Here is a 24,600-nt window from a genome sequence, read left to right as displayed (position 1 = left end):
CCCTGCCCTAAATATAATGTACCTTTCCTCCGCCCACGCTGGAACTCAAAGCCAAAGCCTCCCGGGCCACTTCTCCTGGGTCAGCTCCTCTCTTTCCCTCTCTCTCTAGGGCTACTTCCAAGATTTCAGGTAAGGTTTACACCTCTCTGGGAACCAGACCTCCTCATTCTTCGACTCGTACAGAGGCTCGAACATGACATCGCATCTTCTTTAGAGAAAAAGCCAATGTTTTCCTATTATTTTGTTGACATTAAAGGCAACCCAGACTTACCCGACAATGCACCCAGCCAGGTTGTTGGACTGGAGCTACCCAGGAGCTCTGGGCTTCCCAGGTGAGTCAGCAGGCCCCTACGGTAGCAGGGCCCAAAGAATGGCACCCTTACCCTACAGCTCTACTTGATGCCCCTTCTGACCTGCTCCCACCACCACTAGCCGTTATAACCTGGCTCACAGTATCCCTCCGTGCAGTCTTGTTTCTGATAAGGACCTTCCATGAGAGAAGCTTTGCTCACCTTTGTGCCAGCCACCCACACTATTGGTTCAAGGCTTGGAGGGTGTAACATTTTGACCCCTAACCCTTGACCCTGACCCTAATTCCCACTGGGCCTTCCCTGGGAATAGCTCTACACTTAACATTTTTTACTGAAGGGAGAAAAGAGACAATCTACTCAATGATTTGCTATTGTTAGAGTAATTAATACTCCAAATCCCTGAGTAAGAGTGACTGACAGTTTTGAGGCTCTTTAACTCTTTCTATCCTCACACTAATCTGAAGCTTATTTTCCCTGCTTCCTCTAATTATGTTTCAGGCCCTTGCCTATCTATCCAAGCCAAATTCACTTGGTCTTGGAAGGGATTTAGTTAAAGGAGACACAATGCCTTGCATTTGACCAGTGGAAGCTTTGGCGTTCCTGTAAAGGAGGACCTAGAGGTGGAAACCTGGGTAATACAAAGGCTAGGGCATTTTTAGTTAGGCTATTTGTAGAGTAAATACTATTTTTCTCTTAGATAATATGTTCATTTAAGACAGTGATGGGGCGGAGAGAAGCTTCCCCCCCCCCCAACCACCACTTGGCACCAATATCATAGTTGATAGTTCCTGTCTAAAATGGTTCACCCCATCACTGGATTCTATCACTTCTCACTCTATTTCTTCCCCTTTCACTCACTCAATCCCTGGCAAATCCTATCCCACTGGTCTTTGTCCTATTCATCCATCCATCCGTCCATCCATCCGTCCACCCATCCATGATGGCAGCTCCTTCCCAATGGGAAACAAAAGCCCCTTCCAGAGAGAATCCCTATTTTTTTCATCCAGGCCTGTGGGGTCTCCCCACTTTAGCTTCAAATCCTAAGTGATGGCAGAGGCTGCCATTGGAGTTACTATACTTCTCCACGGACCCCTTTCTCCTCTTCTTATTCCCTCCCCATCTCTTTCTCCTCTACTCTTACATTCCTTTTCTGTTTTTTCTCCTTCTCCTCTCCTTTTTCTTCCTCTACTCCCCATGCTTTAAGCATCCCTAAGGCAGCCACCATGGATATTCTGTAGCCTTTAAAACTAAAGAGGGGCAACTGAGCCCAATCTTAGAAGAGCTGGTAACTCCCCACTCACAGATTCCCCCTTCATCCTGCCACTCCCAGTGTGCCTGGGCAGAGCTAACCTGACCTTTTCCTCCCCAGCCACCAGGGTGTGGATTTTAAGGCCTTGATGGGGAGCCCAGGGCACCCAGCCTGCCTGCAAGGGCCCTGGACTGGTTATAGCCCATCTAACAGGAGAGAAAAATAAGCTCCCAACATGGAGAAAACTGCCTTGCCTTCTGTTGCTATTGACAACAGAACAACAAAGCCAGGATTTAATGGCCAGGCAAAACTAAAGCAGTGCTGTCAGCAACCAGGGCCCAGCAGTGACCTCGGTTCTGTGCACAGTGACAGTGAGTGTAACCAGACACAGAGCTCTCAGATGTAGGAGGCAGACCAACAGCCGCAGCACTACTCCCCTCTCTCCTCTTGCCTCTGGCAGACCCACTGGAGGTCAGTCTCCCCCAACTGGAGCATATGTGCTAGGAGTGGAGGATGGTCAGCATCAGGCCCACAGGGGACTCTTCTTCAGAGCTGCATTCCCAGCCCACATCTTTCTTTCTTTCCTAAAGAAGGGATTCGGTCTGGAGCCTGAGCACCTGGATTGTTCCTGCAAGCATGCCTCTAACCTGGCCCACACCCCCATGCTCTGGTTACCTGTTTACTGTCCAGGCCTCTACAGCCCTATCTGTCCCAGAACTGCTGGCTTTAAGCTGGAGGGGCCTTGGCAATCATGTGGTCCTGACCATCTCAGGAACAGATGAAGCCCTGTTTGGGATTCAACCCTCCCCAGGAGCCAGATGTCCTAAACACAGGAGTATCGCAGGAGAAGGAGCCATTCTGATCTAGTATACAAGGGAGGGAACAAATGGATTCAGTCAACCCATATTTTGGGGGGCCACATGGTGCCAGAATTTAGTGCCAACGCATTCTGATGAACACAGACATGGTCCCTTTGCTCCAGAAGCTGTCTAGTGGTGGAAATGGAAATGGATCAAGTAATTAACGTGCAGCGCCGTTTACCAAAAGGGAATACACGCAGCGGTCCCAAGCCTTGGGAGGGTGTAGTCAGGGAAGCCTTCCCAAGGAAATGACATTTAAACAGAAAGCAAGAGAGTATTTTTCTCATTTGCCTCTTTGCCCAGAGCCTCGTGCAGAGCTGGCACATGGTATATGCAGTAAATGTTTGCTGAACGAATAAGCTAGGAAATGAACAAATATCTCCACATGTCCTGAGAGCCCTTGGTTACTAACAGGATTTGCTGCTGGGTCTGTTCATGTATCCGTTTCCCCAAACACCTAACTAAACTTTGTCGTGAGTCCTCATGAACCTATTCATGATATGGACGTGCTGCGTGCTGTTCATTCCATTTTAGAGGTGGGTTTGCTGGGGCACAACCAGGGAAGATGATACCCCTGAGATCCCACAGGGAGTCTTCCGGACCCACCCCCTCCCCCCACAGATCACGCCATGGAGAACTCCATAAATGGACTCATTAAAGCAGGGAAGGCCGGCCTCTTGACAGGTGACTGGATTTAGATATGAAAGCAGAGATGGGTTCAACTCCTGTGCCCAGATGTCCTAACCACAGACCAAAGCTCAAAAGAAGACAAGGGGAGACTGGTGCCATGAGCCTACCCTCTCTTTCTCAGAAGCGGGTAAAGCCTTCTTGGAAATTACCATAAAGCATCCAAATGAGCAAATCCAAGGCCATTTGCTGTCAGGTTTCCCAGCGGGATTGTGGGCAGACTGACCAGCTGCTGTATTCCCCAAAACTGTCTTAACTTCAAGGACTGGGTTCTCTGTCCCTGAAAAAGTGCCCCTACTACAAATGCCCTGAAAGTCTCCCAGACCTCAAACCATACCCACATTAAGGTGTTGCTCTTGGGCCTCGGGAAGGCTGAATCTAACAGACAGCAATGAGGACCCCCTCTCCATCCCCCTCCAGCAGACACATCTCCAAGAAGAGAAAACGGAGCTGGTGACGCCGCTGATGTGGGTAGAGGCAGAGCCACCATGGGGAGCCATGCAGGCTGTTCACTGCACAAGAGGGTGAGTGGGGACTGAAATCTAGCCCTCACTCTGCTTGCCACGCTGTCCCCCCCCCCCCCCCCGGCGTGGCTGCATCCACATGGAAGAAGGGGTGCCTTTTTCTTATTTGCATTTACATGGCATGTGAGCTCGCAGTGACCCTGGGTGGAGAGCCCAAAGAATTACATCTGGAGAGGAAAATAAGCCAATCCTTCCCTTGCCACCACCTAAATAGTCCAGCCAGGTGTTCCGCAAGTGACCAGATATGCTAATTGGACAGACTTCTTAGAAGGTAATAGAATATGATGGATAAACCAGCAGGCCCAGTAAGGCTTTATGTTTTATTTTTCGATGTCCTGAGTTCAGATGACAGTGAAAATTGAACTATTGAGATGTACTAAGGAAGGATCAAATGCCTTATTTCTGTTAAACTACTTTAAGGAGAGTAAAGATTTACAGTAAGTATATCCCCTCTGTGTTGGAAACACCAGGGGTTTGGAATCTTTCCCAGACACTGGGCTCTAGCTTCACTTACTTTGAGCCTGTTGGTCAGGAAGTAGGCCCCAAAAGATGAGGTAAAGTGGGCATTTTCTCAGAAAAACGACCCTCCCCACAGAGAGCCCAACTTCTCATCAGAAAACATACTCCATACTCAGAATGATTAGCTGACAGTGTCATCCGAATGGCGGCATGACACAGGTGTGCTGCTGGGGAAAAGGACTGGGGTTCGAGCAAATGCTTGGTGGGTATAGGAGAATGGTCTGTGCTCCCTCACTGATTTCTTTACATCACAGGGACGTGTCACAAAGGTAATTCATACCTGTGGGCAGAGGAAGCTGCTGGTCTCAGAAATGCTTTCCCAGCAGGATATCCTGTGGTATCCGCCCGTCTGCCCAGTCTTCCCGGAGGTCAGAAAACAAGCTATGGAGCTTGTGCTTGCTTTGCCAACAGGGTCTCATCAAATCCCCATACAACCCTGAGATGAAGCACTTAATCTTACTGATGGGGAAGGGGTTCGGAGAGGTTAAGCAACTTGCCCAAGATCACACAGCCAATAAGTCCTGGTGAAGCCAGGACTTGAACCTAGATCATGTGGCTTTTGTGCCCACATCCATGACCACCTCACAGCACGGGGATTTCCGGATCTTGAAATGAAGTCAGAAGGCTAAGCTCTGAGGAGGGAAGACACAGCTCCCCCGATTCTCCCGGCCAGCCAAGCTCTACCGACACAGGTGGCGTGCATCTCAGATACAACGCCCCCAGAAGACGTTTACCTGGAAGCAGGGACTGCCTCCTACCGCGTGCCCAGTGCCTGGAGCCGAGCATGGCTCACAGGTGACTGTTGATTGAAGGGACAAAGGAACTTCTCCCGAGCTGCCCTTCCTGTGCCTTTCTCCTCCCGCTGTCACAAGCTCTGAGTGTGCACTGGGTTTGGCAGGGCCCCGGGGCAGGCACCAGGTTCTGCACAAGCTGACCTGCATCTCCAACACACATCAGTGATGGCCAGCTGGGGGAGGCCTCGAACATGTGGAAGTGTCCTTCACACGACGGGCTCTCAGCTGTTCCTAGGAGCTCCACTCATGAGTCCTGGGGGCTTGCACTCTTCTCCCCCCCAACACAGTTACAAACCGCCTCTGGTTCCCAGAGCTGTCACGTGTGTCCTCTCCCCCATTCTAAAGCCTCCAAAGGGACAGATCCAATCAGGAGGTTTGCAACTGCCCCCTTGGCCCTGATCTCCTTCCCTTGAGTGTTGGGGTTCAGACTCCTTCCATGGTGTGGCTGGGGGGCCCAGGCAGCAGGGACATAAGATATCAGGTATTAAAGGTCAAAGATCAGAAGCCAAGCCACTTAAGCACCTTGAGATCCTGTTCTAGCGGTTATTCTCTGTGTGTGTCCACTAGAGCGGTCGGCCCCAGGGAGGGTAGGAATCAAATAAGACGGGGCCCTACCCTCAGGGTGTCCCCCATCCCACGGAGGAGCCCAGCACACGCTCGACAATCAGCAGCAGGACAAGGTTTTGTGCTGTGCGCCAGGCAGGGCTCAGAAAGAACAGGTGGTGTTGGAGGTACCAAGGGGGACAGAAAGAGAAATAGAGCCCCTCAAAGTGACAGTGCTGGCTGGAGTTCCTCTCCTTTCTTTTCCCTCCCCACCCAGCAATGCATTCCTGTTCAATTACCTATTGCTACATAACAGACGCCCTAAAACACTGTACCCCAAAACAACTGACTACTCTCTCTTATACCTGTGCTGGCCGGGCTCAGCCAGCTGGTTCTCACTCAGGATCTCTTGCCGTTACAGCCACATGGTAGCTAGGGCTGGAGTCCTCCCAAAGTTCTACCGAGCTGCGCAGACAAGTGGATGCCATTCATTCACAAGGCTGGCCGGGACGTGAATCCTGGCGGAGAGCTCAGCTGGGGCTCTTGATGAGAGCACCTATTTTCCAGCGTCTCTGTACGGCTTGGACTTCTTCCTGGGTGGTAGCTGGTTTTTAGAGCAAGTGTCCCAGGACTAAAGCTTCTAAAAGACCCAGACGGATATCACAAAGCTTCTTATAACCAAGCCTTGGAAGTTTCAGAATGCAACCTCCTGTGTTCTGTGGGTCAAGCCAGTCACTATGGCTATCCCGGATTCGGGAGGTGAGAAGCAGCACACGAACATCAGGAGGGAAAGGCTGGGGGCCACCATTTTGGAGACTGTCTGCCACAACTTCCTTTATTGAGCTTGGAGAGGCAGAGGAAATGAGCCATGGGCTAGGGAAGCCATGAGAAAAACTACTTTGTCCCTCTGTCTAGAAGATGGTATTTTTTCTTTTAATATTTAAATTCAATTAGCCAACATATAGTACATCATTAGTTTCAGATTAGAAGTATTTCTTTCTCCAAGTCCTTCCTCACAACTATTCTCTTAACTCACATCCCCAGGTACATTCTCAGACTATTTCCCAGGCCCAGAATTCTGGGCCAGAATGTGGAAGAGAGTGGGAAAAACCACATACATCATCCTCATTTGAGAATGAATCTGCTACATGACAGTTGCCCAAAAATTGCTTATCTGCCCAGTGTGGACTGTAAGGGACACAGTCTGGTGCCTATGACACCCCAGCAGTGGTTGCCCTGGAGGCCTGGAATCAAGGATGGTAAGGGAGCTTCTTGCCAGCATAACCTCACATAGAAATCTCTTTACTTTCTTGTCACCACCTGGTAACGAAGCTACGAAGGAAAGAGAAAGAGCCATAAGTTCCTCAGGTTTATGGACACAGGCAGAGCAGGGTAAGCTGACGCACAGTCCTAGCATCCGCGTCACGAGGTGTCCCTTTGATCCCTTCCACTCCCGCGGACTTGCTTTGCTCGGGGCTGTCCGTCTAACCTTGCAGCCTTGGGCCCAGGAGCTTTGTTTGGAAGGCTATAGAATCACCTGGTGGTTTGAGACTGCCCTCCCCATTCATCTGGATAATTCAAGCATAATAACTCACTTCTAAATCTGCAGTTAACTTCCCCAGCCTCTGCCTGTCACTCCTCATTACATACCAGGGGAAGGTGATCATTGTGGGTATGAAGCAGGATGGAGTACTTTGCACTTCCCATCCCCAAGTCACTCCTCGTCTATGCTACTAGAGCGACCTCTTCAATCTCCTCCCCCAACACAACAAAATGTGCTTCATAAGTCCTTCCTTCCTTCCATCCCCTTCCTTCCTTCCAACTCCTTCCTTCCATCTTCTTCCTTCCTTCCATCCCCTTCCTTCCCTCCATCCCCTTCCTCCCTTCCATCCCCTTCCTTCCTTCCATCCCCTTCCTTCCTTCCATCCCCTTCCTCCCTTCCATCCCCTTCCTCCCTTCCATCCCCTTCCTCCCTTCCATCCCCTTCCTCCCTTCCATCCCCTTCCTCCCTTCCATCCCCTTCCTTCCCTCCATCCCCTTCCTTCCCTCCATCCCCTTCCTTCCCTCCATCCCCTTCCTTCCCTCCATCCCCTTCCTCCCTTCCATCCCCTTCCTTCCTTCCATCCCCTTCCTCCCTTCCATCCCCTTCCTCCCTTCCATCCCCTTCCTTCCTTCCATCCCCTTCCTTCCCTCCATCCCCTTCCTCCCTTCCATCCCCTTCCTTCCTTCCATCCCCTTCCTCCCTTCCATCCCCTTCCTTCCCTCCATCCCCTTCCTTCCCTCCATCCCCTTCCTTCCCTCCATCCCCTTCCTCCCTTCCATCCCCTTCCTCCCTTCCATCCCCTTCCTCCCTTCCATCCCCTTCCTTCCTTCCATCCCCTTCCTTCCCTCCATCCCCTTCCTTCCCTCCATCCCCTTCCTTCCCTCCATCCCCTTCCTTCCCTCCATCCCCTTCCTCCCTTCCATCCCCTTCCTCCCTTCCATCCCCTTCCTCCCTTCCATCCCCTTCCTTCCTTCCATCCCCTTCCTTCCCTCCATCCCCTTCCTTCCTTCCATCCCCTTCCTTCCTTCCATCTCCATCCCTCCCTCCCTCCCTCACTCTTTTCGTAAGAAACTCTAGGGCATAGATGAGATTAAGTATATCCCCTAGTTCACGACCGAATTTCATCTTTGTACCATGCACACTCTCCTTCTATTTAGTTATTTTTTAAAAAATAAACACCGTCAAGCGCACCACCCCAAACAAGTCAGAACCTTGACAATAACCAACATATCTTCCAAATCCCAAGTGACTGTAAACAGGAAAACGAAGCAGCCAGTCACCCAGCATACACAAGACAGAAGAAGCTAGTCCTTTAAATAGGTTTCACTGGCGTCCGAAGAAGGCCTCTTTCGAAATGCCTCGATTTTTACATGGCCCAAGTGTCCCATTAAATCCCGCTCATTTAAAAGCTGGGTTCCCAATTGGTATATCATTTTATTTTAATGATCTGTGCTTCCTATAGAAACATGGAAAACGACTATTTCTTTTTTCAATTAAACAGGTAACGGCCAGCAGATGAAAGGCAGCGTCTGGGTCCGCCTGCCCCCGGGGAGCGGCCGGCAAGGGGTTAACGCAGGCCAGGCGGACCGGGTGGAAAACTCTCGGTAACCCGAGCGCGGCCAGAGCCGCCGCGCGCATGCGCCGAGCACCCCTCGCGCTGCAGCGGCCGGCTCCCCGCTCCCGGCTGCCTCGGTGCACAAAGGCCTGCTTTGTTCCCTAGGCTCTGTTTTAAATATCTGACGACTTCCCCCCCCCCCTCCCCATCCCTGCGCCAAATCCCCGGGCCTGGCTGCAGGCGCGGCACAAGGGCGCATTGTGGGGCCGAGAGAGGGGCGAAGGGGGCTGGGGGCGGCCGGCCCGTTGGGGACGCTCTTGTTTCGCCGAGTTGACTCAGCCATTTCGGTCGCCCGGGCTGCGTCTTGTGGGTGGAGGCAGAGCCTGGGGGACGGGGGGCCCAACAGTAAGAATCAGAAAATGGGGACCGTGAGGGTGAGCAGAAGCATTTCCAAAGCCCGCCTGGAAGGAGGTGGCCGAGGCTTCAGCCGAGCACCAGTCCCCGGGAGCCAGGGGGGCGCGAACCCGCGAAGCCAGACTCTTGGTTTCAGTCCGTAGCTGCCCATTTAGAAAGTGCCTATCACTCAGTCACTTTGGAAAGTGTGGCACTCCGGCGCAAAATTACCCGAACAGGGGGAGGTGGGTGTGGGGTGTGGAATCCTTCCTTCCCGCAAGTTTGGGGCCCCAAAGGGCGCTGCGGAAAGGACATCACCCCGGGCTTTCTGCGCCCACAGATTTCTGGCCCTCTTGCTGCCAGGCTTTAGGCATGGGCCCTCAGGGAAATCACACCTTCCCTGGTTTGGCCCTCCTTCCCAAGGGTAGGTAGGTGAGGATTGGGATGAGGGTCAAACGAAAGTAGGCTTTCAGCTCGCCAGAGAGCGGGCTTTGCCCCCGCACCGTCCCTCCCCTTGTCCTGCCGTCCCACCCCTTGTCCTGCCGGCATTCCCGTCCCTCCCCTTGTCCTGCCGGCATTCCCGGCAGACTCCCAGGCAGGTTTCCTTCCCGGCTCAGGTGTTTGTTTACCTGCGCTGCGGACGAGGAGGCGGTCTTGCACTGGAAGGTTTGCACCATAAAAATCACAAACCCCGCCTCTCACTCCCGTTTCTTCTCTAAGGGTAGGGGAACACTGCCTTTCAGACTAGGTCTTGGACAAACACAAAATGTGGGCCTCAGCCACTCTGGGAAGTGTGTATGGTCCTCAGTTTCAGCAAAAGGAGGTTTTCGTATTTTCACTCGTGACCAAAGCCCCCGCACCCCTTTCAGAGTCTTGAAGAGAAATTGTGAAATTCCACCCAGGGCAGGTGAAGGAGGGGGAACTGGCTTGGGAGGATTTGATTTAGAAGCAAAGGACTTCGTGACTTTGTTGTGATTGTTCGAGGCCTGATTGGGAGCCCCCGAATCCTCCCTCATGGTTTGTCATGAATCTGAGGGTGGACTCACATTGCCTTGGTCACATTTCTAGTTGTGAAGACCATAAATATTTCCTGAGATGTATTTTTTTAAATCACACTTTGATTCACATTTCACATGCTGTCTCAGCTCACCAATACCATGAGTATTCAAGCTGAGAGCTCACAGACCAACCTTTTTATTTTGCTAAATGAGGGAGCCTGTCCAGAACCACTCAGAAAGGCAGGGCCGAGGGGGGCCTGGAGGCCAGGTCTCCCATGCCCACGATTGGACTCTTTGCCTTCTAACGTGCTAGTTAGGCATGGAATAAAGACCAGGTTTTCCCTTCCCGCTTCCTCACAAATCCTTCCCACATAAAGGACTCTGATTCAAGAGCCAGAAGCTTTGAGGCAAGGTTCTTGGTATTTGCACAGCTCTGTGGAGAGACGAAGTGTCTCTTCTCAGTATATCCCTCAGAACTGCTGAGTGTGCTAGGACCACACTCGCTACAGGCTTAGAGACCTAAGTCACGTTCGGCTGCCAGGGTTGCTAAGTGGCAGAGAAATCCTGGCTGCCTGTTTCCAGGCACCCTTCGGTCTTCTTAGGAATTTCTTCAAGCAACACTAAGTGTCCTTTCACCACTCTGTTGGCCGGTAAGCCCCCTATCTCTGGATGATAACAGCGCCCAGCCCCCCTGCCAGCAGATCCGCCTGCAGCTGAGTTGTTTGGGAAAGTGTTACCTAGAATTGACTTCTCTCTGCAATGAGTGTGCAGAATAGGACAACAGGATGGTGGTCCCTACAACCGCTCTTCCCTCACGCACGCACCTGCAGACTCAGAGATGTTGGGAGGTGCGCGGGAGCGCGTCCGTGGTACGATACAACCTGTCTGGCGCACAGCCGTCACCAACAGCCCCGTCGCGCAGGGTGCCTGTGCGTCTGGGCAGGGGTGGCAGGATTTAGACCCCACTGAGCTTCGGAGGCTGGGATCACTGTAGACGACCTTCCGCTTGTACCTTTCACTCTGGCCACCCTTCTTTTTCAGACATTCTACATTGACCTACACCACCACCCCGACCCCTTGCACCGGCCAGCCGCGGAGCTGACGCTTTCCTGCGTGGGCAGAAGAACTCACATTTCAAGCCTTCACGTGGGAATGCTGACTGGTGGCCAAGTGCTTGGTGTCAGCCCCACCACCTTTTGACGGTTCAGCAGTGTTTGTGCAAGTATTTGAATATGTTATTGCATTTTGACCTTGTTATTTTCTAAGAATGAGTGGAAAATGGAAAAACGAAGTGCTGATGCTGGTGATAAGAAGGGCAGGTCTCCTAAACTTAATATAATTGAGACAAAGATGGAAATCATTAGGCGCGCCACGAGTGGGGGAAGACGTGGCCTCCATTGAATGCGTCCCTGGATTTCAGCCAGTCGCCTGTGTGTTCAGTTGTGAAGGAGAAGAATAAATTAGAGAGCATACAGGACATTCTGGACCTAACATGGTCAAAGATTGTACCTAAAGTGAGGTGTGATTGGGAATTTCCCATGTTCCTTCAGTTCTAAAGCTGCACTGATTTAATGACAGTTTTTCAGAGCAAGGGTGAGGGTGATGCTGTGAGACCGGAAATCAAGAAATCAAGACAAGACAAGAAATGTAGAAAATATAGTGATAATATTGTTCAGCCCCCTGGAAACGGAACCCTCCCTTCTGGCTTTCAAGTGCGTTCTTTGCCTCTCGCACATCAGACCAGTGAAGTTTCAGGAAAGCCTTAGGTATGAAAGGAGAGAGTGTGTCCTATAGGCACATTCTCTGCGGGGGTCACCCCAGCACCAAAGCCAGGGATGAGGCCTTTAATCAATGTGCCAAAAGGGATGGAACTTAACTCCACAGAGGCCCTTGTGCCAGGAAGTTTCCACAGCCCGCCTGTGCCCGGTTGACAGAAAACCATGAGAGTCAAAGCAAAGAATGCGGGGCTGGCCTTTCTCTTCTTTGGGCACCTGCTCCCTTCACAGCCATTGTTCCAGCTGTCCCTGGGGGGGGAGGGGGCATGCTCTCCCTCGGCCTTTGCACAGCCTGTGCCCTCTGCGTGGATTAGCTGTCCTTCCTCTCGGACTGCCCGGCCAGCTCCTGGCTCGTTCGTGAGGACTCGGCTCCGGCTTCTGCGTCCCCCCGCTCACGCTGCTGCGCCATCGCGGAGCGCTCTCCGCCCGCCGTGCACACCACAGGACCGCGGCCGGCTTGCCTGCAGCAGCGTGAGGACAAGCAGGTTTCCGGTGCATCTTCACAGCCTCAGCGCGCATGCTTGGCGGCCGTCAGGGAGCGTCTGCTAAATGACGCAGGGACACAGGGCGCAGGAGACCCTGGGAAGAACGCTAGAGCACGAGACTATCAGAGCTTGCAGGGGTGACCTCGCACGGCCATTTTGAACTTCTCGGGCACTAAAAAAGAAACCCTTTCTTTATCTTCCAGAAGCCAAACCATTTGTCTCTCGATGCCTCTTGGTCTGCTCCCAAGGTGCCCTCCTCTGGAGGCCTTCTTGCCCACACTAGTGTCTTCAGTCCCGGGCCTGCAGCGCCACCCTGCTCACCTCCTGGACGGTTCTCGATGAATACTTTTGCTAAGTAAATCCGCCGACTTTTCCTTCAACCATGGGATTCTTGCTGAATTCTTCCCACTTTCCTCAGGCGAAAACAACCCAGAAGTGCTGTCTGATCCAAAGCATTTCCCAGGGAGGGCGGCCAAGTGAGTGCAAGAACCGCTCGGCCGTCTGGGGCTGTGATGTGATGTCTGAACGGCCTCTTTAGAAACACTCCAGCCTTTTCCAGGGATGCCATCCAGGCGGGGACACTCCACGTCAGCCCCTCTCGGTTGTCTGGGGGTCCTGGGGGTAGATGTGGGAGCACCGGATTGGGGGAGTTAGCCTGACTGGGCCTCAGCTGGCGTGACTGGGTCAGCCGTGAACGAGAAGGGGGGGTCCAAACTCCGGTGTGTACCCCACCACCCACTGACTTTTTCTGTGCCTCACACCCTGCCCTGCTGCCCTTGGCTGTGACCATGGGAAGCCATGGGCTGAACAGCCTGAGGGGGTCAGCAGGGAGAAGCCCACCACCGGCCGCCTCCCACACCCAGCCCGACGCCCCCGGCCCCTGTCTGAGGACGCAGGCTGGCCGGACCGCTCTCAGCGCTGGTGCGTTCCACTTCCTCGCCGGGTCCTCAGGAGCTGGAGCGCTCTGCGGCCGGGCCCAGAGTCCACTTGATAGAAAGCTGACTCTTTTCCTGTGGGGCCAACAGCTCTGATCAGACCACGTCTGTCAGGGCAGGACTAGGCAGAGCTCCAAGGCCAGGCTCGGCTGTGTCTTTTCTGTGTGATTTCCCAAAATTCAGGCAGGAAAACATGCCTTCCCCTGAGCAGCCGGCTGCCCCACCGGCATTTGCATCCCCCAACGATATATAAAAGGAGCCAGTAGCCGGCCCCCAGTGAGGACAAGGCTGTAATTCAAGCAGGCTCCAGTGACATCCCCAGCGTGAGAGTGCAGCTGGGGCGGTTTATGAACAGCGCTGAGTCCCAGGGGGAAGTCGGCCCTGTCCTCTAACCCACAAACGTCTATTGTTCTCTTTCTTGTTTTGCTCCAAATGTTTAGATGTGCTCTGAGCACAGAAAAGCCCCAAAACCAGGCCATCGGCCAGGGCCAGCCTGAAGCAGGGAAGCCTATGGCTGGAACTCTGTGGGACCCCTGCTGGCCCTGTTGTTCCCACCTATCCCTAAGATGTGACCATTGGGGGGGGGGGACAGGGTGACCTCTTCCTGGCCAGGGCTATTTGGACAACAGTGGGCTTGGGTGACCCCCTAAGCCAGGTGTGACCGCCCTGGCTCACTTGGTTGGCACCCAGACACCACTGGCCTTGCTCATTACCTTGGGGCTTCCAGAATCCGAGCAGGAGAGAGTCTCTCCTAAGTGCTCCTCACTGATGTGGTCTAATGGGGATAACTGAGTGCTGGGCCGCTGTCTACCTCAAGAACTTGGACCCTACGGTTCAGCCTCTTGAGTTTGACTCCCCGCTCCAGCTCTTAATAGTTGTGCAACCTTGGGCAAGTGACTCAGCCTCTCTGAGCCTCAGTTTCCTTCTCGGTAAAATGACACCTACCTTGTTGAGCCATGGTGCATTTAAGGAGGTAATCGAGATAAGCACTGGCACAAAATGAGCCCTCAGTAAGTGTGGCTTGTTTCTTGTAGTCTTCTTAATCACCAGTGAGCTCTAGCATACCATTCTGAAGCCACCCTGTCTGCCATGAGCACCCACTTTTGCGCCTAAACCCATTACCTTTGACAGTCTCCAGTTGTGGGTCTGAGAACAGCTGTGCAAGACAGGCAGGGCCACAGGAATGAAGGATGAAGTGCCTCATGACATAGGGGAGGAGAGAACGTGCTCAAAAGCCCGCAGCCTCCCCCTCCCCCTCCCCTCAGCCCCAGATCCCCCTCTCCAGGGCTCATGTTACCTGCCCTCCCCCACAGCTGGCGATTCTCTGCCCCACCATGTGGCCCGGAGTCTCAGCAACCCGCAGCCCTGCCCAGAGAGCCCCTCTCCCCTGTGCACCCACCTTGACGTCCACCAATAGCCCACATGGGCGGCTGGGGGTTAGGGGGACAGAGGTAGAATCTCTGGAAATTTTGCTCACCAAGATCCCAACCGCCAACCTCTGCAGGCCTGAGTGCTAAATGCAGTTTTAAAAGGCTTTGTTGTGAAGGGGGAGGACAGAGCACAGAGGGGCAGAGAAGCCAGGAAAGGCAAGAAAGGGTCCTGAGTTCCAGTCTTCCTCCTCCAGAACTTCCACATCCCTATTTGGAGCTTTGGGACTTCTTTCTCCTCAAAAAAACAACACCAAGATGACCACTCCCCCCCCCTTTGGATTCATTAATCCTTTTAAGAATAAGGCCCTGGGAGCCTCCTGACAGGGCCATATGGTTTCCTTATCTTCCTAATCTCCCAGCACTCACCTTCCATTTGGAATGTTTATCCCAAGATAACGATCAGATTCCACTTAGGGTGATTGAATGGGGGCCTCCTCCAAGGAGTTCCCCCTACTCCCCATTTCAAACGAATGGATGAACCAATCCAATAAGTGAGCCAGGCCAGGTTCCGAGTGTGGACAGGGCTCCTCCCACACTCTCAGCCCCCTCCGTGCTGCCCCAACCCCCTCTCCCACCTGAGCGGCCCCACTGTTAGGTGCTTTCGATAGCAGAGTTCTGTGCACGATTGCCAACCAAAGCATAACTGCCGTCAACAACGACATTCCGAAAGGCAAAGACCTGATACAAGACCCGCGCTTTTCCATACAAGGGTAATACAGGTCACAGAGACAAGCCCACATGCAATTTAATATTTTATAATAGCCACATTAAAAAGTAAAAATGGGGGCACCTCGCTGTCTCTGTCAGTGGAGCATGCGACTCTTGATCTGGGGGTTGGAAGTTTGAGTCCCATGTTGGATGTAGAGATGACTTAAAAATAAAATCCTTTAAAAAAAAAGGTAAAAATGGACAGGTGAAATTAATTTTAAAAATACATGTCATTTCTAAGTATTACTACTTACACAATATTTAACTATTATAATATAACGATACCTTTTATTGAGCCCAAAATTACCATTTTGACATGTAATCCATATAAAAATTACCTGTGAGGTATTTCATGTTTGATTTTTTTTTTTTTAAGATTTTATTTATTTATTTGACAGAGATAGAGACAGCCAGCGAGAGAGGGAACACAAGCAGGGGGAGTGGGAGAGGAAGAAGCAGGCTCATAGCGGAGGAGCCTGATGTGGGGCTCGATCCCACAACGCCGGGATCACGCCCTGAGCTGAAGGCAGGTGCCTAACCGCTGTGCCACCCAGGCGCCCCTCATGTTTGATTTTTTGTACTCAGTCTTCAAAATCTGGTGGGTGTATTCTGTTTGCAACATGCATGGATTCAGACTGGCCACATCCCAGTTGCGCGTAGCCTGCTGAGGCCGGTGGTGGACCTATCGCCCGGGGAAGATCCAGCTAGACCGTGCTCAGAAACCTGGGCCAAGGACCATTGTTATGGGCAGCATGACTGTCCCTAGTGAGGTGGCTGCCCGAGAGCCTCGGTGAAAAGATGAGCAACCTATAACTTTGTTCCCAGTCTGAACGGAAAGCCAGACCTCATCGTCCGACCCCTCCTGGCCTTGCCACCCCGCCCCCAGGAAGGAAAATTCACAGAGACGACAATTTTGTTAAACACTGGTAGCAATTGCGATGGATGCTAATTTAATGTGAGTCATTTCACTGGCTAATAAAAGTGTTCATTGATGCTTTTCCTGTAAGCTGTTGAAGGCTGAAGACGGTACCACTGGCATCCAGCGGCCGTGCGGTGGGCTCTGCCGTGCTTGGAAGAGGGGGAGGCCTGGCTGGAGGAGACACAGCCAGATTTGGGTCACCAGTGCCAGCGAGTGCTCCCTGATTCCAGGAAAGGGGAGACACAGTTCGGACATTGACGGGACACACGGGCAGAGCTCCTACTCGTCATTCAGACGCCGTATGTAGATGACGGCTTGTGCCCTGGACAGGGTACCGCAAGAGGCCCGGGCCTGTGTTGAGTGATCTGTGTGTGCGTGCTTGGTTCCTTCTGCCCTGTGAGTCTTCCATGAGTCAATAACGCGCAGGTCTCCTGCGGCAGCAGAGTTGTGCCCAGGGCCTCCCCTGCTCTCAAGATCAAGGTCAATATGATCCAAACAAAGAGAAGGGTGGGAGGGGAGGCCTCTGGCAAAGCAGGAGGATGTTAGAGCGGCAGGTCCTGAGCCCCACATGGAAGAAAGGTGGGGAGCATGTTCCAGGCCCCCACGGGGAGGCCTTCCCAACCACCCTGTGTCAGAGCTGCTCTCTGGCCCTCACTGCTTTCGTTTCCTTCATAGTACCTACAGTCCTTGACAGGCCGTTCTATTTTTCTTTGCCAACCGCTGTCCTCAGTTTTGTTTCTTGCTTCACTCCAGTGCCTAGAAGAGTACCTGTCACTGTCCATCAACATTCGCTGACTGAATACGCAGTGCAAGGAGCTTCTGCCAGAAAACCAGCACAGGCCCGAAAGAGCCGTGAGCTTGGGAACAGCAAGAGGAGGGAAAGGCGCTTGTAGGAAAGGTGGAGAGAGGAATGGGAGCGGGGGCCGAGGGGGAAACGAAGACGCAGAGAGAGGTGGTGGTCTGCGTGTGCGATTCGCCCAGTAATGGGAGACAGAGAAAACTCTGGAAAAGTGGAGGAATGTGATTGCCCCACAAAGGCAGTGAGATTATTTTGTCAGCAACATTTGGATCCCATTGGTGATGAGAGACATGTGGGCCCGGCAAGGAGACAACTGTGGTAGTCAAGACAGGATGTGAATAAGACATAAAGAAGTGTTTCATCAGTGCGGATGGAAAAGAACCAGGGCTGCGGTAGCCAAGTCAAGGAGTAGGAAGGGTCGGCCCCAGCGTTGCCGTGCGCTGCCTCTCATGCACCCTCGGTACGCTCCACACGCGTGTGCACACTCACACACACGCACAGGTGGCCCACGGGGAGTGTTCACGCGCAGGCCCCCGGCCCACATTCTAGCTAACCACAAACCCCGCTTTCTGCTTCCGTCTCTGGTCTTTGTCTTCTGTTTGCTTCTTCCCATGGCCGCCAAGGCAGCAGCCCTGTGGGCAAGGAGAAGGGCAGGACCGAGAAACTCGGGAGGAGGCAGTGTTTTCTCCATCAACAAAGTTTGCTTCTGGCTAGGTTGGGAGGAGGAGGGCTTGAAGAAGGTCGCAAGATCCCTGGGACAGAAAGGCAAGAAGAGCCCCAGCAAAGGAAGGCCTGGAAGAGGGGAGAAATCCTCCTTTGAACATGGCCAGGGAGGGCAACTGCTCACGGACATCCACCACACGTTCCCACATGTGTGGGCCACGTGAAGGGTCTGAAATGGAGACTGGAACCCGGAGGAGGCGAACGGCTTCTCGTTAGGAGTGGGTGGGGACGCGCTCGGGGATCCAGCTGAAACAAGACTTTATTTTTAAAGAGCCTTGGATTGATGTCTCTGCTAGCCTAAATATAACTGAGCAGACAACTTCTTCCCAGCCGGGCCAGGCCTCCGAGCAAGCTTCAAGACCCTGTGTTTAAAAAGAAAAAAAGGGAGAGAGCGCGAGGGGAATCCACAGATGCAAGAGGTCACACCGCCAGCCCCGTGAGTGTGTTGGGAGGAGGAAGATGGATGAGCTGGTCCTGCACACGCCGCAACAGCCCTCCCCTCCACCCCCCTCCCGCAGCCTCAAGGAAGAAAGACGGAAGCTTCTGAGAGGAGGGGGAGGGGGCTCTGGCGGGCCCAGGGTGACAGTGGGGACCCGGGCCTGTGCTCAGGGAGCCGTCAGTCCAGTGGGAAGGAGCACACACGCCTGCAGTGCAGGGCAGTGACTGTGGGCCCTGGGTGACACACAGGCAGACAGCGGTGGGCATTCCTCGGTCAGTATGGCTGGATGACCCAGAAAGTCCATCTCGGAGAAGGAAGGATTCTAAACGAGGGATTTTGACAAAGACAGAGAGAAAACATGAGCGTGGGCAGGATACATTTGGGCAGCTCTGGGCATTCCCATTTCACATGAATGTGAGAACGGGAGAGGGAGCAGGCAGGTGGCTTGAGGTCTCTGTGCCTCTTCCAGAAGCTTGTCCTTGCATCTGTAAATGAGGAGGAGTCGCTGAAGATTTGGGGGCGAGGTAGGGACACGACCTAGATGGACTGAAGGAAGATTGGGTTACCAGTGGGATAGAGGGTAGAGTGGAAAGAGGAGGCTCCTGGGGCAGGGAGAGCCCAGGAACATGGAGGTCAGTGAGGAATCTTCGTGGAGGCGTGCGAGCTCCTGCAACTGCCTCCCCAGCCTGAGATCCACGCTGGAAGTTCACTTCTTGCTCCCATAACGCCAACTTGTGGGGCTCTGCTCCGACAGTAATTCCAGGATCCTGACTGAGGGAGGCTCTGGGGCTCACCCTTCAGCAGACATCCACCTGGCCCAGGGGAATGTGGAGGGAATGTGGGTGGTTTTTATGAGCCAGACATTCCATCGGCCAGACCTCAGCCACTGGACCCCACCCACAGGCAGGGGGTCTGGACGGGTCGGCCCAGCTGGCCATGTGTCTCTGGGGGCATGACGATCTGGTGGTCATCTCTGCCACAGGACAGGGACCAAGATCTGAAGGAGGGCGTTGGCAACAGAAATATAAAGCAGAAGCAAGGAGAGTGTCCGCATTGAGGAGTTAGGAGGAGGAGGAGCCAAAGAAGGAAAGTAAAAGGAGGCAGTTTGGGAAAGACAGAGAATCGGTTCGTACGGCAGAGACTTCAAGGAAGGGGGACTGACTACGAGCCCTTCAATTCGAGTCCCGCCAGGCCCCGGGAGAGGTGGGGCTGAGCCAGCTTTCAAGGCTTGGGGAAGTAATCAACAACTCCCTACCACCTTCCGTAAGCACATCCCATGACCCCCGGGTAGGGCTTTATCTTTACCTAACAACTCTCTGTGGAGCAGCAGCAAGATTATGGGTTTGAAGTCAGAAGACCTGGGTTCGAATTCAGCCGTAGCCGCCTTCGCCTTGAGCAAATGTAACCTCTCTGAGCTTCAGTTTCCCCGTCTATGAAATGGGTGAATGGGTACCTACTTTCCAAGTTTGTTAAGTAATCCGATTTGTAAAGATCCTCGCCTGGTGTCCCTATTTGGTCATTCGTGCCGCAAACATTTATTGTGCACGTACTGAGGGCCAGGCACCTTATTGGGTGTTGAATATCCAAAGGACCCAAACAAGACTCCTGCCCCCAAGAAACTTAAACGCCGGAAGGTGACAGCCACACCCGCGGATCCTAAACTACAGCGTCGTACATGCAGGGATCGAGGTATTCCCAGGAGCAAAGGAGCAGTAAAGAACGGCAGCACCGCGTGTGCGGGAGCAGGTGCTGGGACGCGGGTGAGGCGGGAATCTCCAAGTTCAGTGTCTCTACCATAAAACTGAGGCAGAACGGGCGGGCGATACGGTGGGCAGTGTCAGCAGGACCCTGAGCGTGGGGACCAGCCGGCGTGGTAACAGGCTACAGCGAGCTTTCAGCAGGAGACCGGTCATGGTCTTCTGTGCATGCTGATGAGCTCATCCTGGTGGCCACTTGCCTGGGAGGCTTCGGCAGAGACGGCCAGAGGCAAGGAAGCCCAAGACGCAGTTCACTACAAGATGCTCAAGGTCTGCAGAGGACAGTGGTAGTGACAATGACAACACCTGTTACCATGCAGTGCCCCACGTGCCAGCCAAGTGCTAAGGGCTTTACAGGAATTTCTTTATTTTTTACACCCATTTAATAAATGAGGGAACTGAGACTGAGAGAGGGGAGTCAACAGCCAAAGGCCACAGAACTAGGAAGAGGTAGAGCTGGGGTTTTAATGCAAAGCCAGAGGCCCTAACCATTTCGCCAATTCAGAACTATCGAGAGGTTGAGGATTCCTGCCTCCCACCGCTGGGACGGCGGTGCCTGCTCCGGCCGCCGAGACCAGAGCAAAGCAGGTCTGGGGGGAACACAGGGAGTTCTGTTCGGGAAATGGTGGGTCTGAGGCTCCTGGAAGGGCACCAGATAGAAGCGTCCAGCAGAAGTGAGCTGGATATGTGTGGCCGCCGTGGCTCTGAATGACGGCCACCGTCATGGTGAACTCGGCCCTGGGTACCACGGAGAAGGGGAGCCCAGAGGAGGAGGGAAGCAGCAAAGGAATAGCAGTTAAACCAGATCCCTATAAAATAAGCAAGTACTTTAGTCAGGCCACTCTGGTTCGTCATGTGAAGTGGGAGGTGAAGAAACGGTCGCAGGTGGACGGGGGAGTCTCTCCCCTCCCCTGCCTCCACAGGCACACCTCGGAGATACCGCCGGTTCGGTTCCAGACCACTGCAGTAAAGCAAGTCGAATGTTTGGTTTCCCAGAGCGTAGAAAGTTGTATCTACACTGTCCCCTAGTCTATGAGATGTGCAATGCTACCGTGTCTTTCAAAAAAGGTATATACCTTCATTAAAAATGCGTCGTGGCTAAAAGATGCTAACCGTCATCAGTGAGTCCGAGTCTGCTCGCCGGTGGAAGGTCTCGCCGCGATGTCGATGGCAGCTGACCCTGGGGTGGCTGTGGCCGTTTCCTAAACAAGGCCGCGAGGGCGCTCACCAGCTCAGCTGACTCTTGCTCTCACGAGCGATTTCTCCGTAGCATGCCACGCTGAGGGCGCTGTACTTCCTCCAAAATTGGCGGCAATCCTCTCGAACCCTGCGGCTGCCTTACGGACTACATTTATGTCATATTCTAAACCCTCTGAGGCCAGTTCAACAGTCTTGACAGCACCGTCCCCAGGAGTCGGTCCACATCGAGAACCCACGTTCTTTGCTCGTCAGGAAGCTTCTCCCCATCTGTTCCAGTTTGATCACGAGATCGCAGCAGTTCAGGCCCACTTCTCATTCTAGCTCTCCGGCTATTTCCACCACATCTGTAGTTACTTCCTGCACTGGAGTCTTGAAACTTCCGTCTGTAAAGAGCACGGTATCTGCAAAGCCCAATAAAGTGAAGCGCCGTAAAATGAGGTCGGCCCGTATCACTTCCTTTTGTCCTCCTCGTCTGCGGAAGGGGCAGACGTGTTCAGAACACAGAACTCACGGAAAACACCATTAACGCTAAACACATGCCAGGAAAGAAACCAGCCCAGCCCTGTGTCTTCCCCTTTTCTGGAAGGTCTGGGAGGGTCACCCACCCCTCCCCAAGGCCGTGCCTCAAACACAACAGCTTCAGGTCCCAGCTGCAGAAATACGGGTTCCCCAGGGGAGAGGAACTGAGATGGAAAGGGGGCCGGGCCTCTCTGGATGAGAGAAGGTGCTGGAATCAGTAAGCCAGCGTCTCTCAGCTTCCATGTTGGACTTGACCTCTCCCTCTCCCGGGGTGGGTCCCCAGCCTTTCCCCAGAGCTGCCTACTCTTTGTTATGGGGGCACTCTGACACCTGTCTGCCTCCGTCTGTTCCCTCCTCCTCTGTCCCGTGGCTCCCCCTCCTCCCTGCCTCTTCCTGGGCCTGGCTTTAGGCTTGCCCTGGCCATCGTGGCATCCTCACTCATGCAACAAGAATTTACCTGTTCATCGTAATGCATGCAGTGAGCGCCTACCGGGTGCTCAGACATGAAGGTTGCCCCAAGGTCTTTGGGAGGGGGAGGGAGGGTTGTGCAGGGCCGTGTGTCTACCCCACCTCTGGAGCCAGGCCACTGTCCGAGACCCTTGATGTAAAGCCTGTTCCTGGTCACGTGGCTACAGGACCTACCCTCTTTCGGCCACTTCTCTGCCCTCCCCGGCCCCGTGAAAACCCCCGGAATCCTTCTCTGTGAGAAAATCTAAGGGCCATCTGCAGCACACCTCTGAGGCCTGGAGGGCCTCCGGAAACAGGGGTCCCTCCTACCTTCTGAAGCCCACAGACCACCCTAAGAGTTGTCCTCCTTCAGGAGTCACGCCCTGGAGAGGAGGGATAGGTTGAAGGGCTGCCTCCAGGATATTTCCCAGCTCCCCTCAGGGATCAGTCCTTCAGACCCTCCGAGCTGTGTCATCAAGCTCGGCAGTGTAGGTTTTGTTAGACCCCGAGTCGGTGTCATTCTGTTTTATTTTATTTTTCTTAATTGGTTTTACCGACCACCTCCCCCCACAAAAAAAGGTTTTATGTGCTCATGCTAGGGAATTAGTCAAAACAGAACCATACAGACAAGAGAATAAAAATAACCCGTCATGTCAGCGCGTAGGGAGGGCCGCTGTTGACATGTTGTGTTCCTCTCCTGACCGTATTGTTTTATGGACTTGGGAGCATAGCTTTGACCTCACTTGTTTTGTTTTAAAAAATTTTTTTTTACTGTGGTAAAAGTTGCTAAAAGTTACCATCGAAACCATTTTTAAGTGTGCAATTGTGTGACATTAAGTGCATTCACGGTGTCGTGCGACGATCACCGACGTCCGTCTCCAGCACTCTTGGTCATCTGGCAAAACTGAAACTGTCCCCGTTAAACGCGAACTCCCCGTCCCCTCCCCTGCCCCTGGCAGCCTCCCTTCTACTGTCTGTCTCTAGGATTCTGAGCAGTCTCAGTATCTCCTGAACGTGGAATCACACAGTACTTGTGTTTTGGTGACTGCCTTATGTCACTCAGCATCATGTCCTCAAGGGTCATCGTGTTACAGCCTGTGTCAGCATCGCTTTCCTTTTCAAGCCTCAGTAATATTCCACTGTGGGCAGATGCCACATCTTGCTTATCCATTCACCCCTCAGTAGGCCCTTGCCCTGCTTTCGTGTTCCAGCTGCTGTGAATAACGCTGCTTAAACATGAGTGGACAATCTCCTTGAGACCCTGCTTTCACTTCTTTTGGGGATATACCCGGAAGTGAAGTGGCTGGATCCCATGGTAATTCTATTTCTAATTGTTTATGGAGCTGCTCGACGGTCTCCTACCCCGGCTGTACTGATTGGCGTTCCCACCAGCCACGCCCAGAGTTCTAATTTCTTCTCTACATCCTTCCCAATGCTTGTTAATTTCTGGGGGGTTTTGATAGTAGCCTCCTAATGGGTGTGGGACCCCGGCTTGTTTTTTTAAGTTCACCTTCTATTGCAAGTATTAGCATTAAAAACTTTGGACACAGACCCCTTTCTCATTTTCCTATTACTGGAAATTTAGGATTTTTGTCTTTCAGTATTTTTGCTGTTATAAATAAAATTGCAACAAAGATTTGTGCATAAATCTTTGCTACACTTTAGAGTATTTCCGTAAGCAAGGATCGACAGGGAAAGTACAGGAATCCCAAATTAAATTCAGATTCACAATGGATAATTTTATAGTATAAGTTGCCCAAATATTGCCAGAAACAAACTTATCTTTAAAAAGTATCCGTTATATGCCTGAAATTCAAATTTAACTGGGTATCTTGTATATTTTGCTAGATTGTTAAATCAAGCAACTTACCGTAGGTAGAATTTCCAGGAGTGGGATTAATGGATCAAAGTTGATAAGCATTTTCAAAGTTCTGGACGCCTATGGCCAAAGGTCTTTTCAGTAAAACACTGCCAGTGTCCTCTCCCTCAAGAGTGAACGAAAATGCCTGTTTCCTTACAAAAGTGGCAGCTTTGCGTTATTTCAACAACATGGATGGAACTAGAGGGTATTATGCTAAGCAAAATAAGTCAGTCGGAGAAAGACAAATATCCTATGATTTCATTCATGTGTGGAATTTAAGAAACCAAACAGATGAACGTAGGGGAAGGGAAGGAAAAATAAAATAAGATAAAAACAGAGAGCGAGGCCAACCATGAGACTCTTAACTACAGAGAACAAACTGAGGGCTGCTGGAGGGGAAGTGGATGGGGGGATGGGGTAACTGGGTGATGGGGCGTTAAGGAGGGCACGTGATGGAATGAGCACTGGGTGTTATACCACTAAATTCTACTCCTGAAACCCATACTACACTGTATGTCAACTAACTTGAATTTAAATTTAAAAAATTAAATAATAAATATTAAAATAATATATTTTTTAAAAGAAAAGAAAAAAGAAATAAACAAAACTTTGCTTCTCTGATCAATA

General features: G+C 52.4%; 1 protein-coding gene across 3 annotated transcripts in view; it reads left to right on the top strand.

The window, feature by feature from the left end:
* RAD51B (RAD51 paralog B) overlaps positions 1–24,357 on the top strand; it is a 716,334-nt gene extending 691,977 nt beyond the window's left edge. For 2 of the 3 annotated variants that reach the window (XM_057318613.1, XM_048219988.2), the window contains exon 11: positions 11,018–24,357. In XM_057318613.1, coding sequence (XP_057174596.1) covers positions 11,018–11,078 — 61 coding nt within the window. In that variant the 3' untranslated portion in view covers positions 11,079–24,357. Of the gene's footprint in view, positions 1–109; positions 130–256; positions 768–11,017 lie in introns of those variants that run through there. The other variant, XM_048219986.2, reaches the window with a different exon arrangement.
* Positions 24,358–24,600: the final 243 nt, after the last annotated feature.

The sequence above is a fragment of the Ursus arctos genome, unplaced genomic scaffold (assembly GCF_023065955.2).
Source record: "Ursus arctos isolate Adak ecotype North America unplaced genomic scaffold, UrsArc2.0 scaffold_25, whole genome shotgun sequence".
NCBI classification, from domain to species: Eukaryota; Metazoa; Chordata; class Mammalia; order Carnivora; family Ursidae; genus Ursus; species Ursus arctos.
The sequence above is the reverse complement of the archived record's forward strand: the minus strand, read 5'-3'. Positions and strand labels throughout refer to the sequence as shown.